At 48.3% G+C, this 25,607-nt stretch overlaps 1 protein-coding gene across 5 annotated transcripts in view; it reads right to left on the bottom strand.

Moving 5' to 3' along the window:
• LOC128826060 (tumor necrosis factor receptor superfamily member 14-like) overlaps positions 1-25,489 on the bottom strand; it is a 31,686-nt gene extending 6,197 nt beyond the window's left edge. Inside the window, exons 1-8 of one of the 5 annotated variants that reach the window (XM_054009103.1) lie at positions 25,324-25,489; positions 23,269-23,490; positions 21,414-21,620; positions 12,924-13,029; positions 10,982-11,107; positions 9,741-9,896; positions 8,392-8,482; positions 6,929-7,092 (exon numbers count right to left, since the gene is read on the bottom strand). In XM_054009103.1, the coding sequence (XP_053865078.1) occupies positions 6,929-7,092; positions 8,392-8,482; positions 9,741-9,896; positions 10,982-11,107; positions 12,924-13,029; positions 21,414-21,467 (697 nt within the window). In that variant the 5' untranslated portion in view covers positions 21,468-21,620; positions 23,269-23,490; positions 25,324-25,489. Of the gene's footprint in view, positions 1-6,928; positions 7,093-8,391; positions 8,483-9,740; positions 9,897-10,981; positions 11,108-12,923; positions 13,030-21,413; positions 21,621-21,811; positions 22,089-23,268; positions 23,527-25,323 lie in introns of those variants that run through there. The other 4 variants (XM_054009106.1, XM_054009104.1, XM_054009107.1 and 1 more) reach the window with 4 other exon arrangements.
• Positions 25,490-25,607: the final 118 nt, after the last annotated feature.

Raw genomic sequence — 25,607 nt, 5'->3', positions numbered from 1 at the left:
CCGGCGTCTGGTGAAGCTTCAGGAACGGCTGCTGGAAAACAGACTGCTGCTACAGCCCCTGTACCCCCCTCCCTCCTCCCCATGTTCCATATCCTCTTCACCCAGACGTGTAAGAACGCGGGGGGGGAGGCTCCGTACACCTTCCCATTCCACCCCAGTAGACAGCCCAAGCAAAAGGCTGTCATTTTTTTAACCTTTTCTTTGTGGCTTTTTCCTTCCCAGCAATCCTCCTCCCAAATACCACCCGGGTTCCCTCCCTCTTTTTCTAATCTATTAATAAAGAATAAATGATTTTTAAATGATAGTGACTTTATTTGGTTTGAAAGAAAGCTGGGGGAAGGGGGAGGGTGGGTTCCTTACAGAAAATCAGTCAATAAAGGGGGTGGGTTTTCATGAAGGAGAAACAAACAGATATTTCACACTGTAGCCTGGCCAGTCATGAAACTGTTTTTTAAAGCTTCTCTGATGCACAGCGCTTCCTGGTGTGCTCTTCTAATCGCCCTGGTGTCTGGCTGCGCGTAATCAGCAGCCAGGCGATTTGCCTCAGCCTCCCACCCCGCCATAAAGGTCTCCCCCTTACTTTCACAGAGATTGTGGAGCACACAGCAAGCAGAAATAACAATGGGGAGATTTCTTTGGCTGAGGTCAGAGCGAGTCAATAATGATCGCCAGCGACCTTTTAAACGGCCAAATGCACATTCTACCACCATTCTGCACTTGCTGAGCCTGTAGTTAAACAGCTCCTGACTCCTGTCCAGGCTGCCTGTGTACGGCTTCATAAGCCATGGCATTAAGGGGTAGGCTGGGTCCCCAAGAATAACTATTGGCATTTCAACATCCCCAACGGTTATTTTCTGGTCCGGAAAGTAAGTCCCTTGCTGCAGCCCTTTAAACAGAGTAGTGTTCCTGAAGACGCGAGCGTCATGAACCCTTCCCGCCCAGCCCGCGTTGATGTTGGTGAAACGTCCCTTGTGATCCACAAGTGCTTGCAGCACCATTGAAAAGTACCCCTTGCGGTTTATGTACTCGGTGGCTTGGTGCTCCGGTGCCAAGATAGGGATATGGGTTCCGTCTATCGCCCCACCACAGTTAGGGAATCCCATTGCAGCAAAGCCATCCACTATAGCCTGCACATTTCCCAGAGTCACTAACTTTCGTAGCAGCACCTGAGTGATTGCTTTGGCTACTTGCATCACAGCAGCCCCCACAGTAGATTTGCCCACTCCAAATTGATTCCCGACTGACCGGTAGCTGTCTGGCGTTGCAAGCTTCCACAGGGCTATCGCCACGCGCTTCTCAACTGTGAGGGCTGCTCTCATCTTGGTATTCTGGCGTTTCAGGGCAGGGGACAGCAAGTCACAAAGTTCCATGAAAGTGCCCTTACGCATGCGAAAGTTCCGCAGCCACTGGGAATCGTCCCAGACCTGCAACACTATGCGGTCCCACCAGTCTGTGCTTGTTTCCCTTGCCCAGAATCGGCGTTCCATGGATAGAATCTGCCCCATTAACAACATGATCTCCAAAGCGCCGGGGCCCGCGGTTTCACAGAATTCTGTATCCGTGTCCGTGTCCATGTCCATGTCAATGTCCTCATCATGCTTGTCGCTGCGCTGCCACCGCCGCTGCCTCCTCGCCTCGTTTTTCTGGTCCTGGCTGAGCATAAACTCCACGAGAACGCGCAAGGTGTTTACAATATTCATGACTGCTGTCTTGAGCTCAGCGGGCTCCATGCTTGCCGTGGTATGGAGTCTGCAGTGTTCACCCACCCAGGAAAAAAGGCGCGAAAATGGTTGTCTGCCGTCCGTTGCTTTCATGCAGGGAGGGAGGGAGGGAGGAGGTGAGGCTGTACCCAGAACCACCTGCGACGATGTTTTTGGTCCCATCAGGCACTGGGATCTTAACCCACAATCCCAATGGGCGCGGGAGACTGCGGGAACTATGGGATAGCTATGGGATAGCTACCCACAGTGCAACGGTGCAGAAATCGACGCTAGCCCCGGTACTTGGACGCACACCATCGAATTAATGTGCTTAGTGTGGCCGCATACATTTCGACTTTATACAACCTGTTTTTCAAATCCGAATTATATAAATTCGGATTAATCCCGTAGTGTAGACATACCCTAAGTGTTTAGTTCTGCTGTGGGGACAGTGTTTCTGTGGAAGGGACGGCCCAGACTGCACTAGCAGCGAGGTTCCCCCACTGAGAGCTCAGCTGAAATCACTGAGAGCTGGTGGAACCTCAAGAGATCAACTCGCAGAGATCACAGTGGCAGGTGGCAGCAGAAGGTGACTGCGCAGGGCCATTGGCAACAGAGCGATGGAGTGAACAGTGGCACAACAAACAGCAGTGGCCAGAGCGAACAGTGAGCAGCTGGAGGAACGAGCAAGGTGCCTTCTTGCCCCCCACCTGGGAGGTGAACTCATGTGAAAGCACCTCTGAACTCTGAGTCTCCACTGACCAAGGACAACACCAGTGAGTGGGGTGCGGTGGAGGGAAAAGTGAGGGGCACATTAAATAAACATTTGTTTGTTGGACTATATTTTAGTGACTTTGCTCCAGAATGCTAAATTTGGGACTGGGAATGGAAACTTATATAAATATGTTTCCTAGTAGGCCAAGATTTTTAAAATTCATTATTTGCCAAGGTTGTTATCTCACATCGTTGCTATCTTGAGAGGTCATTATGTTGGGGAGTTTCAGTAGTAAACATTTTTATTATTATAATTAATTTTTACATGAGAATGGTCATACTGGGTCAGACCAATGGTCCATCTAGCCCAGTATCCTGTCTTCCGACAGTGGTCAAGGCCAGGTGCTTCAGAGGGAATGAACAGAACAGGGAATCATCAAGTGATCCATCCCCTGTCGCCCATTCCGAGCTTCTGGCAAACAGGCTAGGGACACTCAGCGTATGGTGTTGCTTCCCTCCCCATCCTGGCTAATAGTCACTGATGGACCTATTCTCCAGGAATTTATCTAGTTCTTTTTTTAATCCTGTTATATTTTTTGTCTTCACAGCATCCCCTGGCAAAGAGTTCCACAGGTTGATTTATGTTGTGTGAAGAAGTACTTCCTTTTGTTTTTTTAAAACCTGCTGCCTATTAATTTCATTGGGTGACTGCTAGTTCTTGTGTTATGTGAAGGATTAAATAACATTTCCTTATTCACTTTCTTCACACCAGTCAAGATTTTATAGACCGCTACCATATCCCCCCTTAGTTGTCTCTCTTCTAAGCTGAAAATTCCCAGTCATTTTAATCTCTCCTCCTGTTTCATACCCCTAATCATTTTAGTTACCCATCTCTGTACCTTTTCCAATATATCTTTTTTGGGACGGGGTAACCAGATCTGCACACAGTATTCAAGGTGTGCACGTACCATGGATTTATATAGAGGCAATATGATATTTTCTGTCTTATTATTTATTCCTTTCTTAATGATTCCCAACATTCTGTTTGCTTTTTTGACAGTCACTGCACATTGAGTGGATGTTTTCAGAGAACTATCCACAGTGACTCCAAGATCTCTTTCTTGAGTGTTAACAGCTAATTCAGACTCCATCATTTTGTATGTATAGTTGAGATTGTTTTCCAATGTGCATTACTTTGCATTTATCAACATGGAATTTCATCTGCCATTTTGTTGCCCAGTCACCCAGTTTTGTGAGATCCCTTTGTAACTCTTCGCAGTCTGTCTGGGACTTAACTATCTTGAACAGTTTTGTATCATCTACAGATTTTGTCACCTCACTGTTTACCCATTTTTCCAGATCATTTATGAATATGTTGAACAGTAATGGTCCCAGTACTGACCCCTCAGGGATACCACTATTTATTTCTCTCCATTCTGAAAACTGATAATTTATTCCTACACTTTGTTTCCCATCTTTTAACCAGTTACTGACCCATGAGAGGACTTCCCTCTTATCCCATGATGGCTTACTTTTCAAAAGTCAATTTAAATTAAATACATTTTTTTAATTTATATTTTTTTAGAAATCTAGACCTGTTATGTGTTTTGGTGCAACTTGCATTATCCTTATGTTAAATTTGCATTATCCTAACAAAACATTTACTTTATTCATATCTCTTTTATATGTTGCAGGTCAAAGTGAAAATGAAAAAAGACAAAAAACAATACAAAATATTTTCCACTCAAAGGCCTCAAAAACTAACCAAGGTGAAGAACACATCAAGAACCAAGAATATATCAACATGTCATCTGAAGGGTCAAGTGGTATATCTACATCCGACCAGTCTGAAGCACAAATACAGCTACCTACTGAAGAAACAGTGTCTCCAAAACCTAAAGGCAGTTCCCGATGTTTGTTGGTCAAAGTGTTCCCATTTATTGAAGTTACAAAAGATGGCTACTGGTTCACCTCTTGCAAAAAAGCTTACGAAGAAGGAAAGCTTCCCAATGCTATAACTGGTAAAAGTGGAGGAGCTTGGTTTGTCAAACCGACCAGCAAAGCCAATGCTGACAAACTACGTGAAAAGGCTGCAAAACACCAGGCCTCTGGAATGTATCAACATGCAGAAAGCCTTATAAGCCCACTTTCAAAGCCAATTTTAGAAGTACTTAATGAGGCTGTTAAGAATGCTGGAGACACAACACAGTTCATGCAAACAAACATGGCTGTGGCATCCTACTTTCTATTTAAGCAAGAGATACCACACACTACAAACTGGAGGCCAATGTTAAGTGCATTGTCACTTGTTCATCCTGAAGTTGAACACTGGTTCCGAACAAGACCAGCAAATGCTCACTATCTTTCTGCAAGAAACTCAACTGACTGGCTAGAAGCATGCGGTGCAACAGTGAAAGACTCAACAGTTGAAAAAGTGAAGAACTCTCTCACCACATTCAAAAAATGTGCATGCATGGCTGATGAATGCAACAATGCAAATGGGCATCAAGTATTAAGTCATTGTGTATGTTATCTTGATGTCAGGGGTAGGCCAGTAGATGCATGTCTAGATGTTCAAGGTATAGAAGACACATTGGCTGCATCTGTGACAACCCACATCTTAGAAGAGTTAAATGCTTGTCAATTGGACCCCAAACAGATGGCTGCTTGTGCATTTGATGGAGCTGCAAACTTCTCTGGAAGACATGGTGGAGTACAAGCTTTGCTCAGAGAAAAGTGTAACCCTAATCTCTCCTATACACATTGCAGAGGCCATCTACTCCAACTAGCACTAGTACGAGCTGCAGAATCTTCAAAAGACATTTAAAAAGCTATACATTTAATGTCTTCAATATATTCTTTTTTCAGCAAGAGCCCAAAAAGACTGAATATCTTGGAAAATATAGAAGATACACTGGGACTGAAGTTCAAATTAGTCCAACCTGGGAAAACCCGCTGGCTTTCTCATGAACAATCTTTGGCTGTTGTCTTAAAATTACTCCAGCTGTTATTACTGGCTTTGGAAAGTATCTACCAAGATGGGATGGATCTAAGTAGCAAGGCTGGTGGATTACTTTTGCTACTACGTTCAGAGAAGACTATTGCCATTCTTTCTCTTGTAAGTCTACTGTTGAAACCACTTGGGTCATTAAACAATGCCATCCAGGCATCTGCTACAACAGTAGTAGACCAGCAATAGAAGCTACATTTGGAGCAATCAAAGATCTATCCATTGAAAAAGTACTGGAAGAAGCAAAGACTTCAGTCCAGAAGTTGACTAATGAAGGCATTTATATTGAATCCTTAAGTGAAGAAGACAAGAAGTGTTTGTTAAGACAACTGAAAAAGTACACAGACTTGATTCTTTAAAATCTACAACAGCAACTTCTTGATTCTACTCAACTTCTACGTAGGTTTTACAGATGCCTGTCCTATAAAACACCAACAGTTGAGTGGAGTGAAGAGGCACTACCAGCAATGGGGCTGCCATGTGATTAGGACAAAATAGAGAATTTGAACACAGAGTGGAATATCATACAACGAATGAAGATTTGACTTCAACTTCTTTTTTATCATCACTAGTGGCTCGACCTGATCTTTGTGCTCTGTTTCCTGGGATGAAAGAAGTAGGAATTCATCTCTTGCTACTCCCAGTCACAACAGCTACAGGTGAGCATTCTTTTTCATCATTGAATAGAATTTTGAGTTCTGAAAGAAGTCGTCTTCTGCCTGATCATGTGAATGAACTGATGAGCATATCAACTGAAGGAATGGAAGTACCGGACACACGAGAAGCCACCAAAGATGAACGCATTGTATTCAAGAAGTTCATTAACAGAGTTGTGCAAAATCATAACAAGAAACCAAGAAGGATGTAAATGTAGTGCTTCATAGAAGGCTTGAGTAGCCAACTTTAATGTGTGTGATGATTTTAAAACATGAGTTAAATCTAGTAAAATGGTCATGAAACATTTTTCAGTTTTTACTATGGTGCCATACAGCCCACCTTCACCCTCACAATCTCACCTCTCATTGGCCCTGACACCCGCCCCCTGTAAATTCGAATACCCCCCCACAATTTCAATTCCTGGGGAAGCCACTGGTCCAGGTTGCTTGGAGAATGTGAACAGCTGGTATTTCTAGTCACTGGGGAATCTGGCCTGGGAAAAAGGCCGGTTTTGGCCATGAATTGGGGAGGGAGAGGATTTTCCCGAGCTGAGCCGGGGGAATGTCCACTGCAGCTGGTGTAATAGCACAGCACCCTGGCCTGGGACCAGCCAGTTCACCCTATAAAGTAGGTCAAATTTAGGGCCAGGGGATCTTAAAGGCAACCCTGTAAAGAAGAGAGATTTAGACTCTCACAGGGATTCTCAGTTTGAAGAGGCAATTCCAGTTACAGGCTTGCATGTCCCAGAGTAAAAAAAAGACCTTTGTGGCAAATACGAACTCTGCCAGTCTGACCCCTTTAGAGACCCTGTGATGGGTTTCATGAGTTCCACACTTTTCTTACTTACATGTTTCACAATATTTCCTCATCATCCTCGACCAGAAAAAGTACACTTCTTTAGCCACATTAATTATCAATGCCACCCCTGTGGCAGAAAGGTCTCTTTGTACACAAACTGCATCAGAAGTGGATGTCCCGGCCTTTTGTTCTGTCATCCTTTCCTCTTCACATCTAAGATGAAGGAAGACATGTTATTAAACGTGTCAGCGTATCCACAGCCTTCTCACAGTCTCGAGGCACCCGTCATTCCACCAGGTGGATCAAATATGATAAGACCCCTTTCAGATTCTGGGCCTGATCCTGCAGTCTGTGGACAGGCCAAACTCTCACTCATTTCAAGGATGCAGGATTGGGCCCTTTGAACGGTAGACGGCTGCACATTGGAAAATTAAGTTATAAGGGCCCAAACTGTTAACAGAACATAGGATTAAACTGAAAAATACAAAGACAATAAATTCACCATACTGACCTCAGAAGTTTTTACCTGCCCACACCTCAGCGTAGAGTTCTGTGTTTTCAATGCTAGTGTCACTGAGGTACCCAGGCAGCACAGGAAGTGGTGCTACCACGCTGACTTGGGTACGCCTCAGACAATCATCCATTGCAGAGCAAACCCTAAGTGAGCCGAAGGGCCAGAATCACCCTTGCTCTACAGCCCCTTTGCACTGGGTGTGGGACAGACGGGCTGTGCGGTTGGGATGGGACCTCACCTGGCGCAGGTGAGCCATGGTGGCGCGGGGGACAGGCCAGAGATGGATTGGCTGAGGGAGGGGGCATGGCCAGGGAAGTTCTGCACCCCATTAGTGGAACCTAGGGGGTCATGGCCACTGGTAGGCCTCAAAACTGACCTAGCCTGCGTCAGGGGCTGAACTGGCCCCCAGCTGCCCATGCCAAGGAGGCAGAAAGGTCTTTAGGACTTGGTAGATAATCGAAGGAGGAGCCAATTTTCAACTCTTAATTCTAAAATGTGCCATATGTATTTGTAATCTGTGTTCTGTAAAGGGCAACCCTGCCCACTCCTGTGTGGCCATGGGGCTCTGGCCATGGAACTGGGGCTGTTACACTGCATGGATGGCCAGTCCCAGTATGGCCCAGGGCCTGGTTCCACACAGTCTCTCCACCATGTCACTGGGCTCTGTGCAGGGAGGATCTGGCAGAGGGGGCTACAGTTGGAATCCACCGGCCATCCCATGTCACGTTTATAAACAGCCCCGAGGTGAATCCAGCCCTCACAGAGAGTGCGCAGGGTACGGAAAGGGATTCCTGGGCAAAGGATTTCCCCACCAGACAGCTCACAGCCCTACTGATTAAGGGTGACGTTTCCCAGCTGCTGAACTTCAGGGCATCTCTAACCAGGTCTGATAGAGCCACAAAATTCAGGTACAAAGAAATAACAATGAATAAAAGGAGAGAACGCAGCGTGTAAAGTCGGTGCAAGGGAAAAGGCCATGTGTAATCAGAGTCACCAACCTGGTCCATGGTTGACAGGTGTGTGACATGTTGGTTGCTGAGAAGGTTCCATCAGGGCAAAACTCACATACGTTGTCAAAGAATTCTGTGCCTATAAAAGAGGACGACATAACTGGATTCTTTCCTGAACGTGTGGCCTAAAGGAGCTTTGATTTCAGAAAGGTCTCCATCCGCATCTCTCCACTCTCACCACCACCACCACCACCATGTTGCAGACCCATCTTGGTCAGTTCAGGAGTTAGCACTTTAAGAATAGATCTGCGCTGGCGTTTTATTCCTGCCCTGTAATTAAATACGTCGGTACTCACAGAGCACAGGTACATGGGGGAAAATACACCTCCTGCTGCCCCACATATCTGGGCCATTGCAAAGGCCAACATCCCAAAGGAATAGTAAGACTCAAAAGAATGGTGCCAAGTTGTGTAATAGCACAAAAGCTGCAACAGAACACAGCAGTGAGGGGGTTAAATGCCCAAAGGACACTGAATGAAGATAAGGAAGCTGGAATTTGAAAATATTTAGGACTTATCCTGCCGTGCTACCAACTTATGCTGGGATCTGGTCCGTGCTCACAAGCTAAGCAGGTGCTGGCTGGGAGACATGGGTGAAATCCTGGACATTGTCTCAATCCATCGTCTTCAGAGGGGCCAGGATTACACCCCAAATGTGTCTGGAAGTGATGCTGCCATCTACTACTTCTACCCAAGTTGCCCAAACACTATGGTGATGGGTCATGTAAGTAGATAGATATACTGGTGCAAGGAGAAGCTGTGATGCTGATGGCTTTCATATCAGATGTAAACGTGAGGCCCCTGTGCCTTGAAATCCCATGTACACATCTCCTAACCAAATTCCTGTTTGAGGAATTATATTCCACTTACCTACATTCCTCTTGTAATTAACTGAATATAATATTCTTCACTTTCTGACCTAACCTGGTGCAAGGCTGTGAATTCTCAAATAGCTGTCTGCTTCCACCCCCACAATGGCCACATTTCAGGGCTGGATGAAACGATCCCTGAATATAGCCCGGAGATCATTTTATTACCTTTGGAAAGACCTTGGAACTGGAAATATAACAATTATCATAGGACACTGTCATGGATATGAAGTTTTACTCTGAAGCCTCCAGTTCCATATGGTCCGGGAGCTGTGCAACTGTGTTACAAATGGCAATCACACTCCCTCAATGAGGGGGGCCCCATCTACAGTCCACCAACTACTCTGGCTGCTTCCCCAGTATCACCTCAATCTCGCCTGGATTAAGTCTCAGTCAGTTTGCCCTGCTCCAGATTCATTCTGTGACTGCAGAGTTTTGCTTTGGTATTACAGAAGTTATGTTGCCTTACCAGGTATTTTCACCTTAGAGCCAGGGAGGCAGATGGTGTAGGGACGACACATTTTACAGTCCCTGCCTGCAGGATGTGGGCAGAAATCCCACGGGGCACAGCCGCACACGGTGTTCTTCGTATACGTGCATTTTTCTTTTACCATCAGTCGGGCTCCTACAGGAAAGTTACATGCATCACAAATACATTTACACAGGAACTAAACAGAGCAGATACAAAAACTAATGTGCACCCCCAGTCCTTGCTGATCCATGGTACAGGGCACAGGAGCTAGAGGGGTTTGTTATGATGACTCCATTTAACAAGTGTTGCCATGTAAACAGAACCATCTGGAGCCTGATTCTCTGCTGCCCTGCACCTTGGTTGTATTTACATCTGTGCAAAGGGTGCATGCAAAAGGCTACCAAACCAGCGTTCTCTACTCAGCTGCAGTTCAGATCGTGCTTTGCACCCACTCTGCATCCATCTGCACAGGTGTGAATAATGACAAAGGCGGCGGAGAATCAGGCTCCCAGTAGCCACATATAAAGGACCACAACCTCCAGTCCAGTTGGGCACTCGAGGAGCAGTCCACTGTAGTGGGATTTTGGAGTGGTCATAACACCTGCTACACAACCCGTCCTCCTGGCTGCCCAACAGATCCCCATGTGCTGGGATGGCCTTTGGGGCCATAGGCAGCTGATGTAAACTAGAGCAGCCTGCGGGCTGTTCTAATTCATGCTGGGGACCAGAGGAGCACAATGGTTTCTTACTGTCACTCATGTCACTCCCGCCTCCTGAGGTACATGCGTGTTCCTCAGCCACTGCTCAGGATCTGGGATCTGAAAGGGATGGTTATAACCTTCCCCGCGTACAATCCAGATCCTGAGGGTGCAGAGCTGCTGCTCTAGGACAAAGGACTCCATGTGAAATGTTTGATTATAATTATTGTTTATTGTGTTTGTTCTACTTCTGCAAAATCTAGAGATCCACTTTCCCCCTGAGAAGAATCTCCCGGGATGATTCCACAGACCTTAATCAGTGCAAGATGTGCGACTGAAGCCCATACACTGTGCCAGAAATCTCCACTTCAGTGATTTGCCCAAGATTGCAAGGAACTCAGTAAGAGAACTGTGAGCAAAACCCAGGACTCTTGACTTCCAGTCCTGGGCCCTAACCAGTCCTGCTTTTGTATATGTGGGCCAGGGGAGACAACTAATTAAAATCCACCACACACACACACACCCAGAGCAGTTCCTTACCTGCATCGCACAGTTTACATCTCATGCACTCTGTTAGGCCATTGGGATGCTCTGTATATGTGTCGTCCACACATGGCATGCAAATTGTGCTGCTACTTTGTCTACAATGTTTGAACACCCTGCTCCCTAAAGCAAACAAAACAATTAGCTCCTGTGTAAACCAGGCTAATATATTTAATGTATTAATACAGAGATTGCAAAAGCAGGTAATTATGCATAACAAATGCACACACTATGTGTGTGGATTTTACATGTTGCACACACCACCACTAGAAATAAAAGGTAAACGTCTCAGAACTAGATTGCCAGACCCGAAATCCTCTATTTCTGCACAACACAGGTACAGCACAGACAGAAACAATCTCATAACTCACACCCCTCCCTTATCAGTAGGATCCCTAGTACAGTTGTGCTTAGACTCTGTAACGGACACAGGACCTTTGACAGATCCATATGTCCCCACTGTGCCCAGTCAGGATCGTGGCCCTTTAAAAGATGCAGGTCTGAGTATTGTAGTTCCTCCTGGGGGGATGGAGAATCCTCAGGTGAAGCCAGTGACTGGAGGGATCACATGACCAGAAAGCGCCAGGGGACTAAGGAAGTCAGGTGACTGCCTGTGGCCAGTCCTATAGGACTATAAGAGGTAGATTGAGAGGTGAGGGGCTGGGGCAGTGCTGGTGTTCACAGCAGCCGGCTGGACAGCTGCCTGGGGCAGGGCAGTGGCTGGGGTGGGACGGGCAGAGGTCCCTGGGCAGAGGAAAGATCAGTAGGATCCCGATACAAGGGGACTGTGAGGGTCTGGGGAAGGGCTGGGGGATCCCGGATGCAGGGCAAAGGGTGAATACAGTGAGTCCTAATAGGGACAAGCAACAGAGGGTCCTGTGGCACCTTTGAGACTAACAGAAGTACTGGGAGCATAAGCTTTCGTGGGTAAGAACCTTGCATCTGAAGAAGTGAGGTTCTTACCCACGAAAGCTTATGCTCCCAGTACTTCTGTTAGTCTCAAAGGTGCCACAGGACCCTCTGTTGCTTTTTACAGATTCAGACTAACACGGCTACACCTCTGATACCTAATAGGGACAGTGTATTGACTATGTTACAATCAATCCGAGCAGAGATCTGGGTCCTGGGCAGTCAGGCCTAGAGATTGAAACGAGAGTTCAGCCGACCGGTTAGAGCTGGGTCCAGCGGGGCAGAGTCCAGGAACAAGGCAACGGTCAGTACTGGAGTGACAGAAGCCGAGTGCAAGAGTCGGAGGGTAAAGTAGGGTTGTAGTCAGAAGGCCCAGCCAAGGGTCAGAAGCCAAAGGGTTAACCAGAGTCACAGTCAGGAGGCGCAGCCAAGTGTCGGGGGTGGGGGGTCCGAAGCCAGGACAGGGCTGGGGTAAGGATTGGAAGCCGGCTGGGGCAGGGCTAGGACGGAGGAGGGGTAAGGACTAGACACGGAGCAGGGCAAGCCCAGCTGCAGGCAGGGTGCGCATCGAGCAGCCGCTGTTCTGCTGTGGGTGCCAGGCTGCTACGCAGGAGTCAGAACTGCTGATCCAGCAGCCACTCCGGAGCTGTGGCTGCCCCAAAGCGATGCAACTCGGCTTCCTGGTTCCCCAGCAGCCAAGTCAGTCAAGGGAGCAGGCCAGCAGCAGGTCCTACCTGATCTGGGCTCTGAGGAGGAGAGGTGTTACGGAGAAAGTGACTTGCCCAAAGTATCACCGTACGTCTCCTTCTGGATCTCCTGTGCCCCAGGCCACAAGAACCATCCTCTCTATGTTCTCCACTGACAGGTGAGTTAGTAATAAGCAATGGGATGTTTACATGGACAGATCTGTGTCCTCACCACCAGTCAGATTCACAGTAACAGAGGCGAGCAATCTCTCTGGAGGAGGCCAGACAATTGGACTCTCTAGGGAAGGGTCTTGATTTTTAAAGAAGCAAGCATATATACCTACCAGCACTGCACATAGGACAGCATTCGCCATTTATTTCATATTCGCCTGGGTAGCATTGCAGAGCTTCCGAATGCAGCAGTTGTGTTAGCAAGAAAATGACAAAAATCTGTAGGGAAGAAGAGAAGAAAAAGTTTCTGATTCGCATCATACAGGCTCAATAGAAGACGGGGAGGGGCTGGTAGCGCCGTGGCACTGATTAGTGCTGCGATACTTTTGCCTGTAGCCCTCTGGGTCCCTCAGGTTCAAGGAGGGGATTCAACGACGACAACACTCCTAGCAAGCTCTTCTCAACCCTGACCCGGATGCAGTGAGCTCTAGTGTATACGGAGAAGCTTCCATCTCCTCTCTCACACCGCTACAAACACACCACTGAAATCAATAGGAGTTGGGGGCACTGTTCAGGAAGTGCTCAGCACACTGCAGAATCAGGCCCCTTAAGTGTCTTTTGATGTCTCCTTTGCAATAGGAAGCAGCGTTCACATACAGACAGGGCAAGGATATTTTTTTTTTGTGCCCTAGGCGAAACTTCCACCTTGCGCCCCCCTCCCCCACCCCCAGAGCATCGCTTATTATAAACTTTCAAAAATGAATACAGTGGAGTCACATCTTACACTGGGGTTAGGTTCTTAGGTCTGCGTGTAAGAGGAAAATCGCATATAGTGAAAATTACCATAAAGTGCAGTACACACAGTAAAGAGTCCTGTGGCATCTTATAGACTAACAGACGTATAGGAGCATGAGCTTTTGTGGGTGAATACCCACTTCTTCGGATGCATATATACCTACCAGCATCCACAGTATACACTATACACTAGAACAGGGGTCCTCAACCTATGGCACGTGTTCCAAAGGTGGCTCACTAGCTGATTTTGTTTTAATGGCAGGCTGCGGGTCCCGGCTGCCACTGAGCCTGCTGCCGGCCTGGGGTTCCGTTCACTCAGCCGGCAGCGGGATGAGCGGGGCCGGCGGCCAGGACCCCAGCTGGCAGGAACCAGTGGACGGAACCCCGGACCAGCAGCAGGCTGAGCAGCTCAGCTCGCTGCCAGCCCCAGGTCCCGGCCGCCGGCCCCACTCAGCCCGCTGACGGTCTGGGGTTCCGTTCACCCAGGCCGGCAGGAGGCTGAGCGGGGCCAGCGGCTGAGACCCCAGCTGGCAAGGGGCCGGCAGCCAGAACCCCAGATTGTCAGCGGGCTAAGCGAGGCCAGTGGCTGGGACCCCAGGGTGGCAGTGGGCTCAGCGGCGGCCGGGACCCACAGCCTGCCATTAGGTTGAGAACCCCTGTTCTAGTGTATACTGTACTTTATAGCTCAGTGGTTTGAGCATTGGCCTGCTAAACCCAGAGTTATGAGTTCAATCCTTGAGGGGGGGGCACTTAGGGATCTAGGGCAAAATCAGTACTTGGTCCTGCTAGCAAAGGCAGGGGGCTGGACTTGATGACCTTTCAAGATCCCTTCCAGTTCTAGGAGATAGGAGATAATTCTATCTCCATTAATTAATTATGGTAATTTTCACTATACTCAATTTTCCTCTTTCACGCTGACCTTAGAACCTAACCCCCGCGTAAGATGTGACTCCACAGTAGTGCAAAATAAATTTTGGGGCACCGCTTTTTGGCGCCCCCCAATCTTGGCACCCTAGGCGGCGGCCTAGTTTGCCTAGTGGTTACACCAGCCCTGCATACAGCATGTTACTGCAATAATTTCAGTGACCCATGAGCATGTGCCTCAGTCATGTCTGGGTATAAGCATCATGTGCTGAGTTGCTCTCTCCTGACACTGAACAAGGAGCTATTGGAACAAGGAAAACAACAACATCCCTGCGGCTAGTTAGAGCCTTCCCCAGCCCCATCTGCTTCCTGGTTCCTCCTGCTACAGTTGTAAAGAAACCCTGCACAACCTCACCACGCTCTGTAGCAGACCAAGACAAAGCGACTGAACTAAGGGTGCAGCTGGAGCTGCAGCCTGTCTGTGTGCGGGGAAAGCATGTTCAAAGTCAGACTGTGAGGAGGCTAGCCTGGAACCTAAAGGTCTTTTCTACAGCCTCGCAAGACCCAAATATGACGTCTAAGTGATGTCCGGAGTTTTGCCATTGATTTCAATAGGCATTGAGAGGTTCAGCTCCTGTGAAGCAATTCTCCAAGAAGGGCCATATATTGGGAGTTTAATGGGTCCATGCTACATACACCAACATCTGAAAGCTTATTTCATGTATGTTTAGCTGGGGTATGATGTGGAGCTGTCAAGTGGTGCTGTAAGCTGGTAGGCGAGGTGAAACAATGGTACCAAAATGAGAAACTGTCACTTTTTCCACAGTTCCAGACACACTGCAACATGACTGTGACTACAATGTTTACTGTTTAAGCTAATTTCAACTCCTTAATGTGCTGGTGTATGTGTGCAGACTCACCCCTGCGGCGTCATCTGTTGGTCTCTAAGGGAATTAGCTCAATTTCCAGCCCGGAGCGCCCTCTGCAGGCCGGTCATCTGCCACAACTGGGCTCCCTGTCACACCACACACACACACCCCCGCCCGGACCCCGGTGCCTGTTTTGTCTGAGGTGCTGCCCCCTGGCAATACCCCAACAATCTCTGTGGGTCTCCCTTCCCCAGGGAACCCCCACCCACTACCCCCACCTTGCCTCAGTCTGAGCTACTGCCAGTCCTCACCTAGCCCACTCCCTGGGGCAGACTGCAGTATAAAAGCCACTCATCACAGGCAAGGAGGTTTGACCTGCTGCTTTCTTCTACCACCTAGTACCTCTATGGGCCTGGGACCAGGCCCTGAAGCCTGGGGAGTCACCAGGCAGGAGCTCCCCTGCTCCTCTGGCTCTTCCCCAGCCCTGCTTCACTCCCAGGTACCCTCGTATTCCCCTGCAGCCAGGCCGGTCTCCCTCCACAACTAGAGGAGAGACTCTGCTCAGCTTCTGGCTGTCCTGGCCTTCTTATAAGGCCCAGCTGCCCTGATTGGGGCGTGGCCCCAGTGTAGCTCCTTCCCCAATCAGCTTGGGCTTTTTCTCCTAGCCCCGAGCCCTCTCCCAGGGCTGGCTTCTCCCCTGTCAGGGCTGGAGTGGGTAACCACCCCGCTACAGCCGGCTATTGGTCAAAGCTACCACAGGAGACTGTATTACAAGACTTTTATTGGCTTTGCATGGGCAAGTTTTGTTTTTCCCCAGAAATGATTCAAGTGATTAGCATGTGGCAAATATCACCATTTTCCAATATACTGACATGAAATCTTTTCACATCGCATATTCTTAATTGTCAATGTATCTCACCAGTGATTACAATAGCTGTCTCTATTTTGAATTGAAATTTGATGACCAGATCAGTCTCACATTGAAGGCTGACCACAAGCAGCAGTATACAGGTAAGATTAGAAAAACCACTATGGTTCTGCAATTTCATTCCATGCACAATATTAACTGATGCTATCCAAGCTGCTAGTCATGTGAAGCAGGAACTTAAGTCATCCAAGTGTTTTGTAGATGTTCTTCTGGCAAATGAGCTTGAGGAACAGCTTTCAAATGAACAAATGGTTTTGTATAATGCTGCTCCAATCCTTCACTCATAGGCGCCAACTTTCTCCAGTGCCGGTGGGTGCCCGTGCCCCCGCCCCTTTCCCCGCCCCGGCCCCGCCCTGACCCACCCCCATCTCAACCACTGGCCCCGCCCCCAGCCCAACCCCATCCCCAAAGTCCCTGTCCTAACTCCGCTCCCTTCCTGCCCCTATTGGATCCCTTCCCCAAATCTGTGCCCGGGCCCCGCCTCTTCCCCCAGCGCACTGCGTTCCCCCTCCTCCCCGCCCCGCGAATCATCTGTTTCACGGCGCAAGCGCTGGGAGGGAGGGGGGAGAAGCAGGACACGGCGGCGCGCTCACAGAGGAGGAGGAGTCGAGGTAAGCTGGAGCAGGGGGATGGGGCCACAGGGAGCTGCGGGTGGATGCGGAGCACCCACCAAATTTTTTTCCATGGGTGCTCCAGCCCTGGAGCCCCCGCGGAGTCGGGGCCTATGCCTTCGCTCTGAAACAGCCAAAAATAAAGCCTCAGACTATTACTCTAAGCCAGGTCACTGTCACTTACAGAAGTCAGCTACTTTAGGGCCCAGTTGGTGCTGGAGTTTGTCCTTTGGCTGACTAATAAAGAGGTATGTAATTTAGCCAACAATAAGTATCATCCTTCAGAAGATATTCAAAGAAGTTGCCTCTCAATTGCAGAGTGTTCCCAAATTATCTGTTCCCAAATTATCACAACACTAAATCCATGAGCTAAGAGCATGCAACAAAGGAACCACAGTGTCCATCAGAGATGCCATGGCTGTCATGCAAATGATGGCTGGAGACAAATTGCACCCATTCAATGAAATGGCTGCTGAGTACTTGAGGCAGGTCCTAAAAGGATCTGACAAAGCTGATTCTGTAACTGAAGTCTGACAGATATGACAGCAGTAACTCTATGAAACTGCAGAAAGACGACATTGGACAGGATCTAAGGCTGGATGCAAGAAATACCAGCTGATTGGTGGGTGCCCTGGGCCTCCACAGGAAAAGTTTCTAACCGTGGTATCCAATACACACACTCCTTCTTGCTGGAGGCGTTTCCAATGATGAAGTAGCAAACTCCATGACCAGTGGAGGCGTTGAAGGAGCCAGAGACTCATACAGTGCTCAAGAGGAAGCAGACACAAGGATGATCTACCTGCTCTACGTGCTAATATGGCTTTTGTGTCTCTTGGTGTCCAAGGAACCATAGTAATTAGATCACCTTATACAGATGTTTTGCTCATGGGCGTTGAATATCAAAGGCAAGGGAAGGCTAAGCCCATCCCAAACTACCTGCGTGGCCCCGCCCACACTCCACCCCCAGGTCCCCTCCTGCTTCCCGCCGCGCTCTGCGGCAGCTCTTCTTTCCCATGTGGCTGGGGCCCCTGGCCAGTGGTACCAGAACCGGGGGGCCAGGAGGCCATAGTCCTCCCACTTTTTGAAAGTGGATGGGCCTGGCCCATCCACTTTTCGCTGGGGCATACCCTGCCTCCTTCCCCTCCTCTTCCCCCCTCCCCGCCCCCGGCCAGGCCAGTTTGGAGCCCAGCCATAGAGCCTGGGCAGCTGTGGGGAGCTGTGGTGGACCCTCCACCTGCCCAGGGTGTGTGTGTGGGAGGGGGCTAAGAGCAGCCCCCGGCCGTCTCCCCACCACCCAGGCTCCCCGGCCACCTGGGGCAGGAGGAGTGTCTGTGACTCCACGCCGGTTCCCCACAGCTGCCCACACAGCGATCCCTGACCCAGCTCTGGCCGGGGTTGGGGCCTCGGAGCCACAGCCCGGCCACACTAAGAGCCACGCGGGCACCTGTAAGGAGCCACAGAGTCACCTTTCCCTGGTGGGGGGAGAGCCCAGGGGCGGGGACACGGGCCGGGGACTGCTCTGGCCCCCCACACCACAGGCAGGTAGAGGGGTCCACTGCGGATCCCCACAGCTGCCCGCCTCGTTCTTCTCATGGCCGGGTTGTAGTTCCAAGGCCCCCCACCCCTGGATGGAGCCGGGTCGGGGAGAGCTGCACGGGTCCTTCCACCTGCCCTGGGCAAAGGGCCCAGGACATGGGCAGGGGGCTGCTTTTACCTCCACCTTGGGCAGGCTCCCTCGCCCCCCAAAAAACTTTTGGGAGGGCTCTGGCGCCCTTGCCCTGGGCTGGGGCTACTGGGTGTCAGCCCGAAGTCAGCGACTCCGGGCGGCTGGAGTCAGTGCTTGCATCGCCTGTCCACCCGGTGCTCCAGGGCTGGGGACCATGTTGCCTGCCTGCCTGCCCGCTGAGCGCTCCAGGACTGGGAGGGAAGGGCGGAAGACGGCGTTCAGGCAGCCTGGGGGTGGTAGGGGAGGGGGCCCTCTGGGCTCCAGCCGGGGAGGGGGGGGAGGGAGGGGCAGGGCCCCAGGCAGAAGGGGCAGGGTGGCCAGGGACTAGCCTCCCCGAGCCGCGGTTCACCCACCACCCATGGTTTTGCTCCTTGCTGCTCACTATTTTCCAAAAATGGAACACACAGACAACACGTGCATTGAAACAGGCACCATTACCAGCAAAACTGCCCAGCGTCACTTCAGACCTGTGCATGCGATTTGTGACACACATATTCCTGACTTCTGAGATATACCTCCTGCCATACACACAGTAACAGGATGTGTCACTATGTCATCTCTATTTAGTATGGGGGGGGGGGGAGGAATCTGTGTTTAATGTTATCAAAACAAAGAGCAATTATCACTTCAAAGGTCTTGCCAGACTGGGAGAGAGTGATGGACAAGCCGCAAATTCTGCAGCAAGGAAGTTGGTAGCGGTGCTGTCTGACCAGCATGAGGGACAAAAAGGAGACCCACAGAGAACTGAATTGATTGTGTCTCAATCTACCCATCAAAAAGAACAAGTCACTGGCCAAATTCCCACCATAAGAAGACAGTTTTGAAGAGCGTGTCAAAAGAGCATCTTGACAAACAAGGATTTGGATGTGTTCTCCCAAAAAGGTATCAGATCATCATAGCAACATGGATTAAAGAAAGTGGATGATGAACTACTTGCCGTGTTCCTCAAGGGCCCAAAGACATCTGATCTTTGACATCACTTTATCTGTGCCTGTACCAGTACCAGTAGGGGTTGTTGAACAGTTAACTGTGTCTGTAGTCAGAACAATCTTCCCTGGACAGAACTGTGTACAAGACAAAGCAAGGAAGACTTTGGTAGCGCAAGCACATTCAATGGAGATCATAATGATGAACAAGATGATAATGATGTTGACTAGAAATGTTACCAGCACTATTACATTTCCATGATACTTATACAAGTTTATTATCATTTTGTTTTACCCTTTAGGGTATTGCTGTGATGCTTTGAAGTCAGAAAGAAATCCAATTTTATCGCTTGAAATAATACACAGCGTCATTCAACTAACAGAAACAAATGCAAATTTCAAAGTGGTCATGTTGATGGTGTCACTGTTTATCCCCGTTTCTGTGGTAACAGCATCACTTGACAGCTCCACATCATACCTCATCTTAAAGTAGACATACGAAGTTTTCAAATGATGTGTGTTTGTTTAGAGAGACTACAGTAAGATGACTAAATCGGTGGTGTCTGCCACTCGCCTATCAGCCCCCTACTTCGCCATTTCCTCACTACCACTCTCCACATTCTGGGTCAAATTCTGCTCTCATTTAAACCTGGAATAGTTCTACTGACATTAGTCTGGCTAGAATCCAGCCTTTACAGCCCTGGGACATGATCCTCCATCCCTGACTCATGGGAGTGCTCAGCTCAGTGTGGGTCTAATCACATGGATCACAGTGATGGGGTTGGATTCATAGACTGTGACCTTTGACATTTCAGCTAAAGCTGCTTTCTGTTATGATTTTTCTAACTCCAGAAGCCTGGGGGATACCCTGTTAGCTACTTGGAAATCATTTTCCTTTTTCTTCCAGTATATTCTCTTTCCCTTTTATCCATGGTGTGTTTCGCTCACTACTTGGAATTCAATTGAACTTAGTGCCAGTTTCAGTTTACACTGTGACACCCAAAATGGAAGGACTGAAATATGATTGGCCATGGAAAGCCCCAAACTGAGACCCAGCAGCACAGCTTCCGAGTGGGCCAAGCGTTATTCCCTGTGCTGGCCTGTCCCTCTGGTCCATATAACAGAGGACACCCTGGGAGGAAACAGCAGATACAAAACAACAAACTATGGGGCTAGAGCAGCAGCGGATTCAGTACAACGCACCACAACGAGCTACTGTCCATTTAGAATCCTCAAACATTTCCCCATTCAAAGAGCAACTTTGGGGGTAGGATTATTTGTTTTTCTAAAATCAGTGTCCGATAAAAAAAAACTTCTGCCAATCTACATAATGAAAAGTCAATCCACTTAGACCCACCAAGCTCAAGGCTGAGTATCACTGATGAGAGCAAACCAAAATCTCCCAGCGGTATTTTTTCCCTATTAAATTAAGGAGGAAAAGTTATATTTTCAATATTCATTTTTGTTGTTCTTTGCTGTCTCCACCAGATGGAGCCCAACAGCTTCTAAAATCCAGAGACATTTTCTCAAACAAGAAATAAACAACCCCAAACTCCAGTGGGTGAAGGGCGTGTAGTTTGCGTTAGTAAAAAGGATACATGTAAAAAATTCAGCTTCCTGGGATCTTCTTATTAGTCACAGGTTTCAGAGTAGCAGCCATGTTAGTCTGTATCCGCAAAAAGAACAGGAGTAGTTGAGGCACTTTAGAGACTAATTTGTAGCCCACGAAAGCTTATGCTCAAATAAATTTGTTAGTCTCTAAGGTGCCACAAGTACTCCTCGTTGTTTTTATTAGTCACAGTAGATTCCCACAATCCCTCCCCTACCGTCCCCCACCCCCAGATATGCACCCCCAAACCTCCCACAGTGTCTCTGCTGGGTTTGCTGGGCAGGTCCGATCTGGTTGGCTCCATTTTATTTCAAGAGGTTTTGTGATCCACTTACCCAGAGCATGGTCCTGAGAACAGACCGCAGAGTGACTTCGGGTGTCCGTCCCATGGATCCCCCGTGCCCTTCTCTGGGGAGCTCCCTGGGCCGCTAGCAGGACACAAGTGCAAAGTCCTGGTCAAGTTCAGGTTCTAATCCAGGCCCAATGGCCCCACAGCAGCCAAGAGATCAGCTCGGAACCAGCCCAGCTCGAGGTCGCTGAAACTGAAAGTGCAATATGCAAACAGGTGGGGACTATCCCAATAGGCTGGTCTTTAGGGTTATATTGTTATACAGAGAGAGACACTTAATGTAAACCCATGGGATAGTGCGCATATACTGTTGACCCTAACTACCTGTGCCATGGCTACATTTGGATTTTAAAGCCAGATAATTCTTTACTTATAAAAACATACCTGTTTTTCCCCGGTGAAGACACAGCTCTGTCGTGTTATAACCCCTCTCTTATTCTGGGTGTCTCTGCCCCAGGTCAGCGTGGCAAACGCTAGAGCCAGGTCTAGCTGAGAGATTCCTGCCGGTCTAGCTATGTCGGTCAGGGTGTGGGGTGATCTCTGACCAGCAAAGCCCCCAGTACAGATGCAGTTATAGAGGCAGAACAGCATTTGCCAGTACAGCTTGTTTTCCGGGGGTGGGATTGGGAATAAGCGGTACAGGTAAAATCACAGTGTTGCCAGTAGAAGTTGTCTCCCCATCAGGAGTGCTGTGCCAGTATATCTACACCGCTGTTACCGAAATATCGGGTTCACTTAGCTGAGAGCCAATAACAGCCAGACAGGGATAAGGAGGAGTTGCTTTATTTTGCAGAAGAAAGGAGAGCTTTGCATTTTGGTATAAAAACTTTGTTTTATATATATTTTATAGATTTTTTATATATATTTAGATTAAGGTTTTTGTAGTGTTAATACTTGATTGGTGGTGGTTAGACCCGTACTTTTACTATTTGGTTAGTGAAAACCAGCTTGGGACCAGCTTTAACTACCTTAAGGCTTTGAAGGGAAAACAGTTGAAAAGTTTAGGCTACTGTGTTTTTAAGGTGTTTGCTTTTTTTTAATGGCTGCTGGCTGACATAACGACTGCTTGGATTAAGGGGGGTTACTAGTAACTTTTACAGTTTTTTGGGGGGGCCTGAGAAATTTAAAAATTGTTAGGCCCGTTACGCAATTTGCGATTAAGCTGGAGGGACAGATACTGGATTTTTTTATGGACAGCAGAGCTTTTGATTATAGTATTATATAGGCATTTGGCACATTGTTTTATTATTTAGATAATATATTGGAAGAAAAGAAAGAAAAAGATTTATTTAACAATTGTTTGAAAGAGCCCCGTAAACTATGACTCAAGGTCTGGAAGGAGGTTTTAAAACTAAAGGTGTGATTAAGAGATACAGCATGGAAAACAACAGCAGCATTTTTAATGGCTTGTAAATTTTGCTTAATTAAGCCAGAATGATTAACATAGAAACAACATTTTTTTTTGATGCGAGCACAAGCTTTTTTTAATTTAGCATTTATAGCATTTAACATATGTTTATTTTGCAAAGCTATTTTTGCTATTTTATTAATTTTTTGTTTTAATTTTTGGAAAGCGTTTATTGATGCGTTGGTTATTTTTTTTAGTTTTGCAGAAATATTTATTACTGTTTTTTTTAGCTTGGCTACCCCCAACTTAGGAATGAGCGCACGAACAAAGGAATGAAACCCCGTTTGCCTGACTACTAGGGGATTGTTACGAATGAGAGGCTCAGTTCCGTCCACACACCTAACGCTCAAATGTATAAGACAGAAATTCATTAACCGGTTAACCAGACCAGAACCAGAACCAGATAGTGTCTCCTTATTCTATTAGGACTCACCTTATCGGACCACGAACCCCGGGGCCGCGGTGAAGCAGAGAAAAGGGGCGAAACACCCCTTTTAACGTTGGCGCCGTTCCCAGTTCGCCGCAGCCGTCCAGAGTCCAATGTCCGAGCTAGGAGAGTCCCGGCGGAGTCGCCAGTAACTGTCACCAAAATATCGGGTCCAACTAGCTGAGAGCCAATAACAGCCAGACAGGGATAAGGAGGAGTTGCTTTATTCTGCAGAAGAAAGGAGAGCTTTGCACCTTGGTACACAAACTCTGTCTTACACACATTTTATAGATCCTTTATACACATTCAGACCAAGGTCCTTGCAGTGTTAACACTTGATTGGTGGTGGTCAGACCCGTGCTTTTGCTATCTGGTCAATGAAAACCGGCTTGGGACCAGCTCCAACTACCTTAAGGCCTTGAAGGGAAAACAGTTGAAAAGTTCAGGCTACTGTGTCCTTAAGGTGTCTGCTTCCCCCTAATGGCCGCTGGCTGACATAACGACTGCTCGGATTAAGGGGGGTCACTAGTAACTTTCACACCGCTAAAGCACTCCTAGCCACAGGCGACATCTACACTGCAAAAACCAACGCTGTAGCAGGGGGTGCTGGCAGTGTGTTGGGGTCTGAGTGCTGACCCAAAGCTGAACAGCCACAAGACACCAGAATTACAGCAGATGTTGACTGAGCCCCTTGCTGGCCTGGGTGAACCCCAAAGTATCTCAGCAGCAAACAGCATGTTCTTCTAATGTCTTGGGGTGGGAGGGGAGGTTGGTTAAATGGAAAGAAAAGGGAAGGGGGTGAGGGAGACAGGGCAGGGTAGGAGAAGGGAAGAGGGGCAGGTGTGGAGCAGGGGAGGTGAAGAGACTTAGGCTGTAATGTAGACAGAACTTGTGTTGCTCAGGGATGCTCGCCCCTGCCCCAACTCACCCCCCTGAGTACAGGTGCCAACTTTTCCCGGCGCCAGTGGATGCTCGCCCCTGCCCCAACTCCACCCCTGCCCTGCCCCCTCCCACCTCTGTCCCGCCCCCATTCCAACCCCTTCCCCGAAGTCCCTGCCCCAACTCCGCCCCGTCCCTGCCCCTATTGGATTCCTTCCCCAAATCCCCGCCCCAGCCTCACCTCTTCCCGGAGCGTGCTGCGTTCCCCATCCTTCCCCCTCCTTCCCAGTGCTTGCTGCCGCGTGTTTCGCAGCGGCAAGCACTGAGAGCTAGGGGGAAAAGTGGGGACGCAGCATGCTCAGGGGAGGAGGCGGAGGTGAGCTGGGGTGGGGAGCTCCTGGTGGGTGCAAATCACCTACCAATTTTTCCCTGTGGGTGCTCCACCTCCAGAACAACCATGGAGTCAGTGCCTATGCCCCTGAGCGACATAAGTTACACCGACATAAGCACTCGTGTGCACAGCACTATGTCGGTGGGACATGTAGCTTCTGCTGTTTGTGGAGGTGGTTTTATTATGACAACGGGAGAACTCTCTCCCATCAGCTGTGAGCGGGTGCCTGGGACGGGCTACCCTGAAAATGCCACACTCAGGGCAGACTGCAAGAAATAGGGCAGACAATCCCCAGCCTGCTGGTTATTTCTATAATTAGATTCACCAAGCCAGTCACACAAATAGCTTCTGCAGTACCACTCTGGTTAACCAGAAACCAAATATAGTCCCCCTTAGGCTTTCCAGCCCTTGGCTCCCAGCTAGATAAACAGGTCTAATATGAAAAAACGAGGAGTCCAGTTGCACCTTAAAGATTAACAGATTTATTTGGACATGAGCTTTCATGGGTAAAAAAAACCCACCGGACTCCTCGTTGTTTTTGTGAATATAGACTAACACGGCTACCCCTCTGATACTTGGCACCATGCAAGATCTAATATGGTGAAAACCTAATTCACAATATGTGAGGTTCTTACTAATCCCAGAGGATCAGACATATACCCCTCAGGTCAATACGAATCTCTGATCTTACCCAAATATCATGTGTCAGACAATCCTTAGTAAACTATTTAAAGATTTATTAATAAAAGAAAAGAAGAGAGTTAAAAATGGTTAAGGAACCATATACCTACAAGTGATTGCAAAGTCCTTCTATCAGTTTTGTAGCAGAGATGGAATAAACTGCTGGTTTGCAAAAGAATCTCTGGAATCACCCAAAGAGATTGGGGGTCATCAGTCCTTCTTCAGAGCTTCCTTGTTAGAAATCCAGTCCAGAGAAATGAAGCAGGAAATGAAGACAAAATGGAGATGACTCAGGGGTCTTTTATATCCTCTGCCACGTGCTTGGAATTTTACTGTCCCAAAACAAAGCCCAGAGCCCATTTGTGGAAAGCAAGACCAATCCCCAGACAGATTT

The sequence above is a fragment of the Malaclemys terrapin genome, chromosome 19 (genome assembly GCF_027887155.1).
Source record: "Malaclemys terrapin pileata isolate rMalTer1 chromosome 19, rMalTer1.hap1, whole genome shotgun sequence".
NCBI classification, from domain to species: Eukaryota; Metazoa; Chordata; order Testudines; family Emydidae; genus Malaclemys; species Malaclemys terrapin.
Note: the sequence above shows the minus strand (reverse complement) of the source record. Positions and strands in the feature narration are given on the sequence as shown.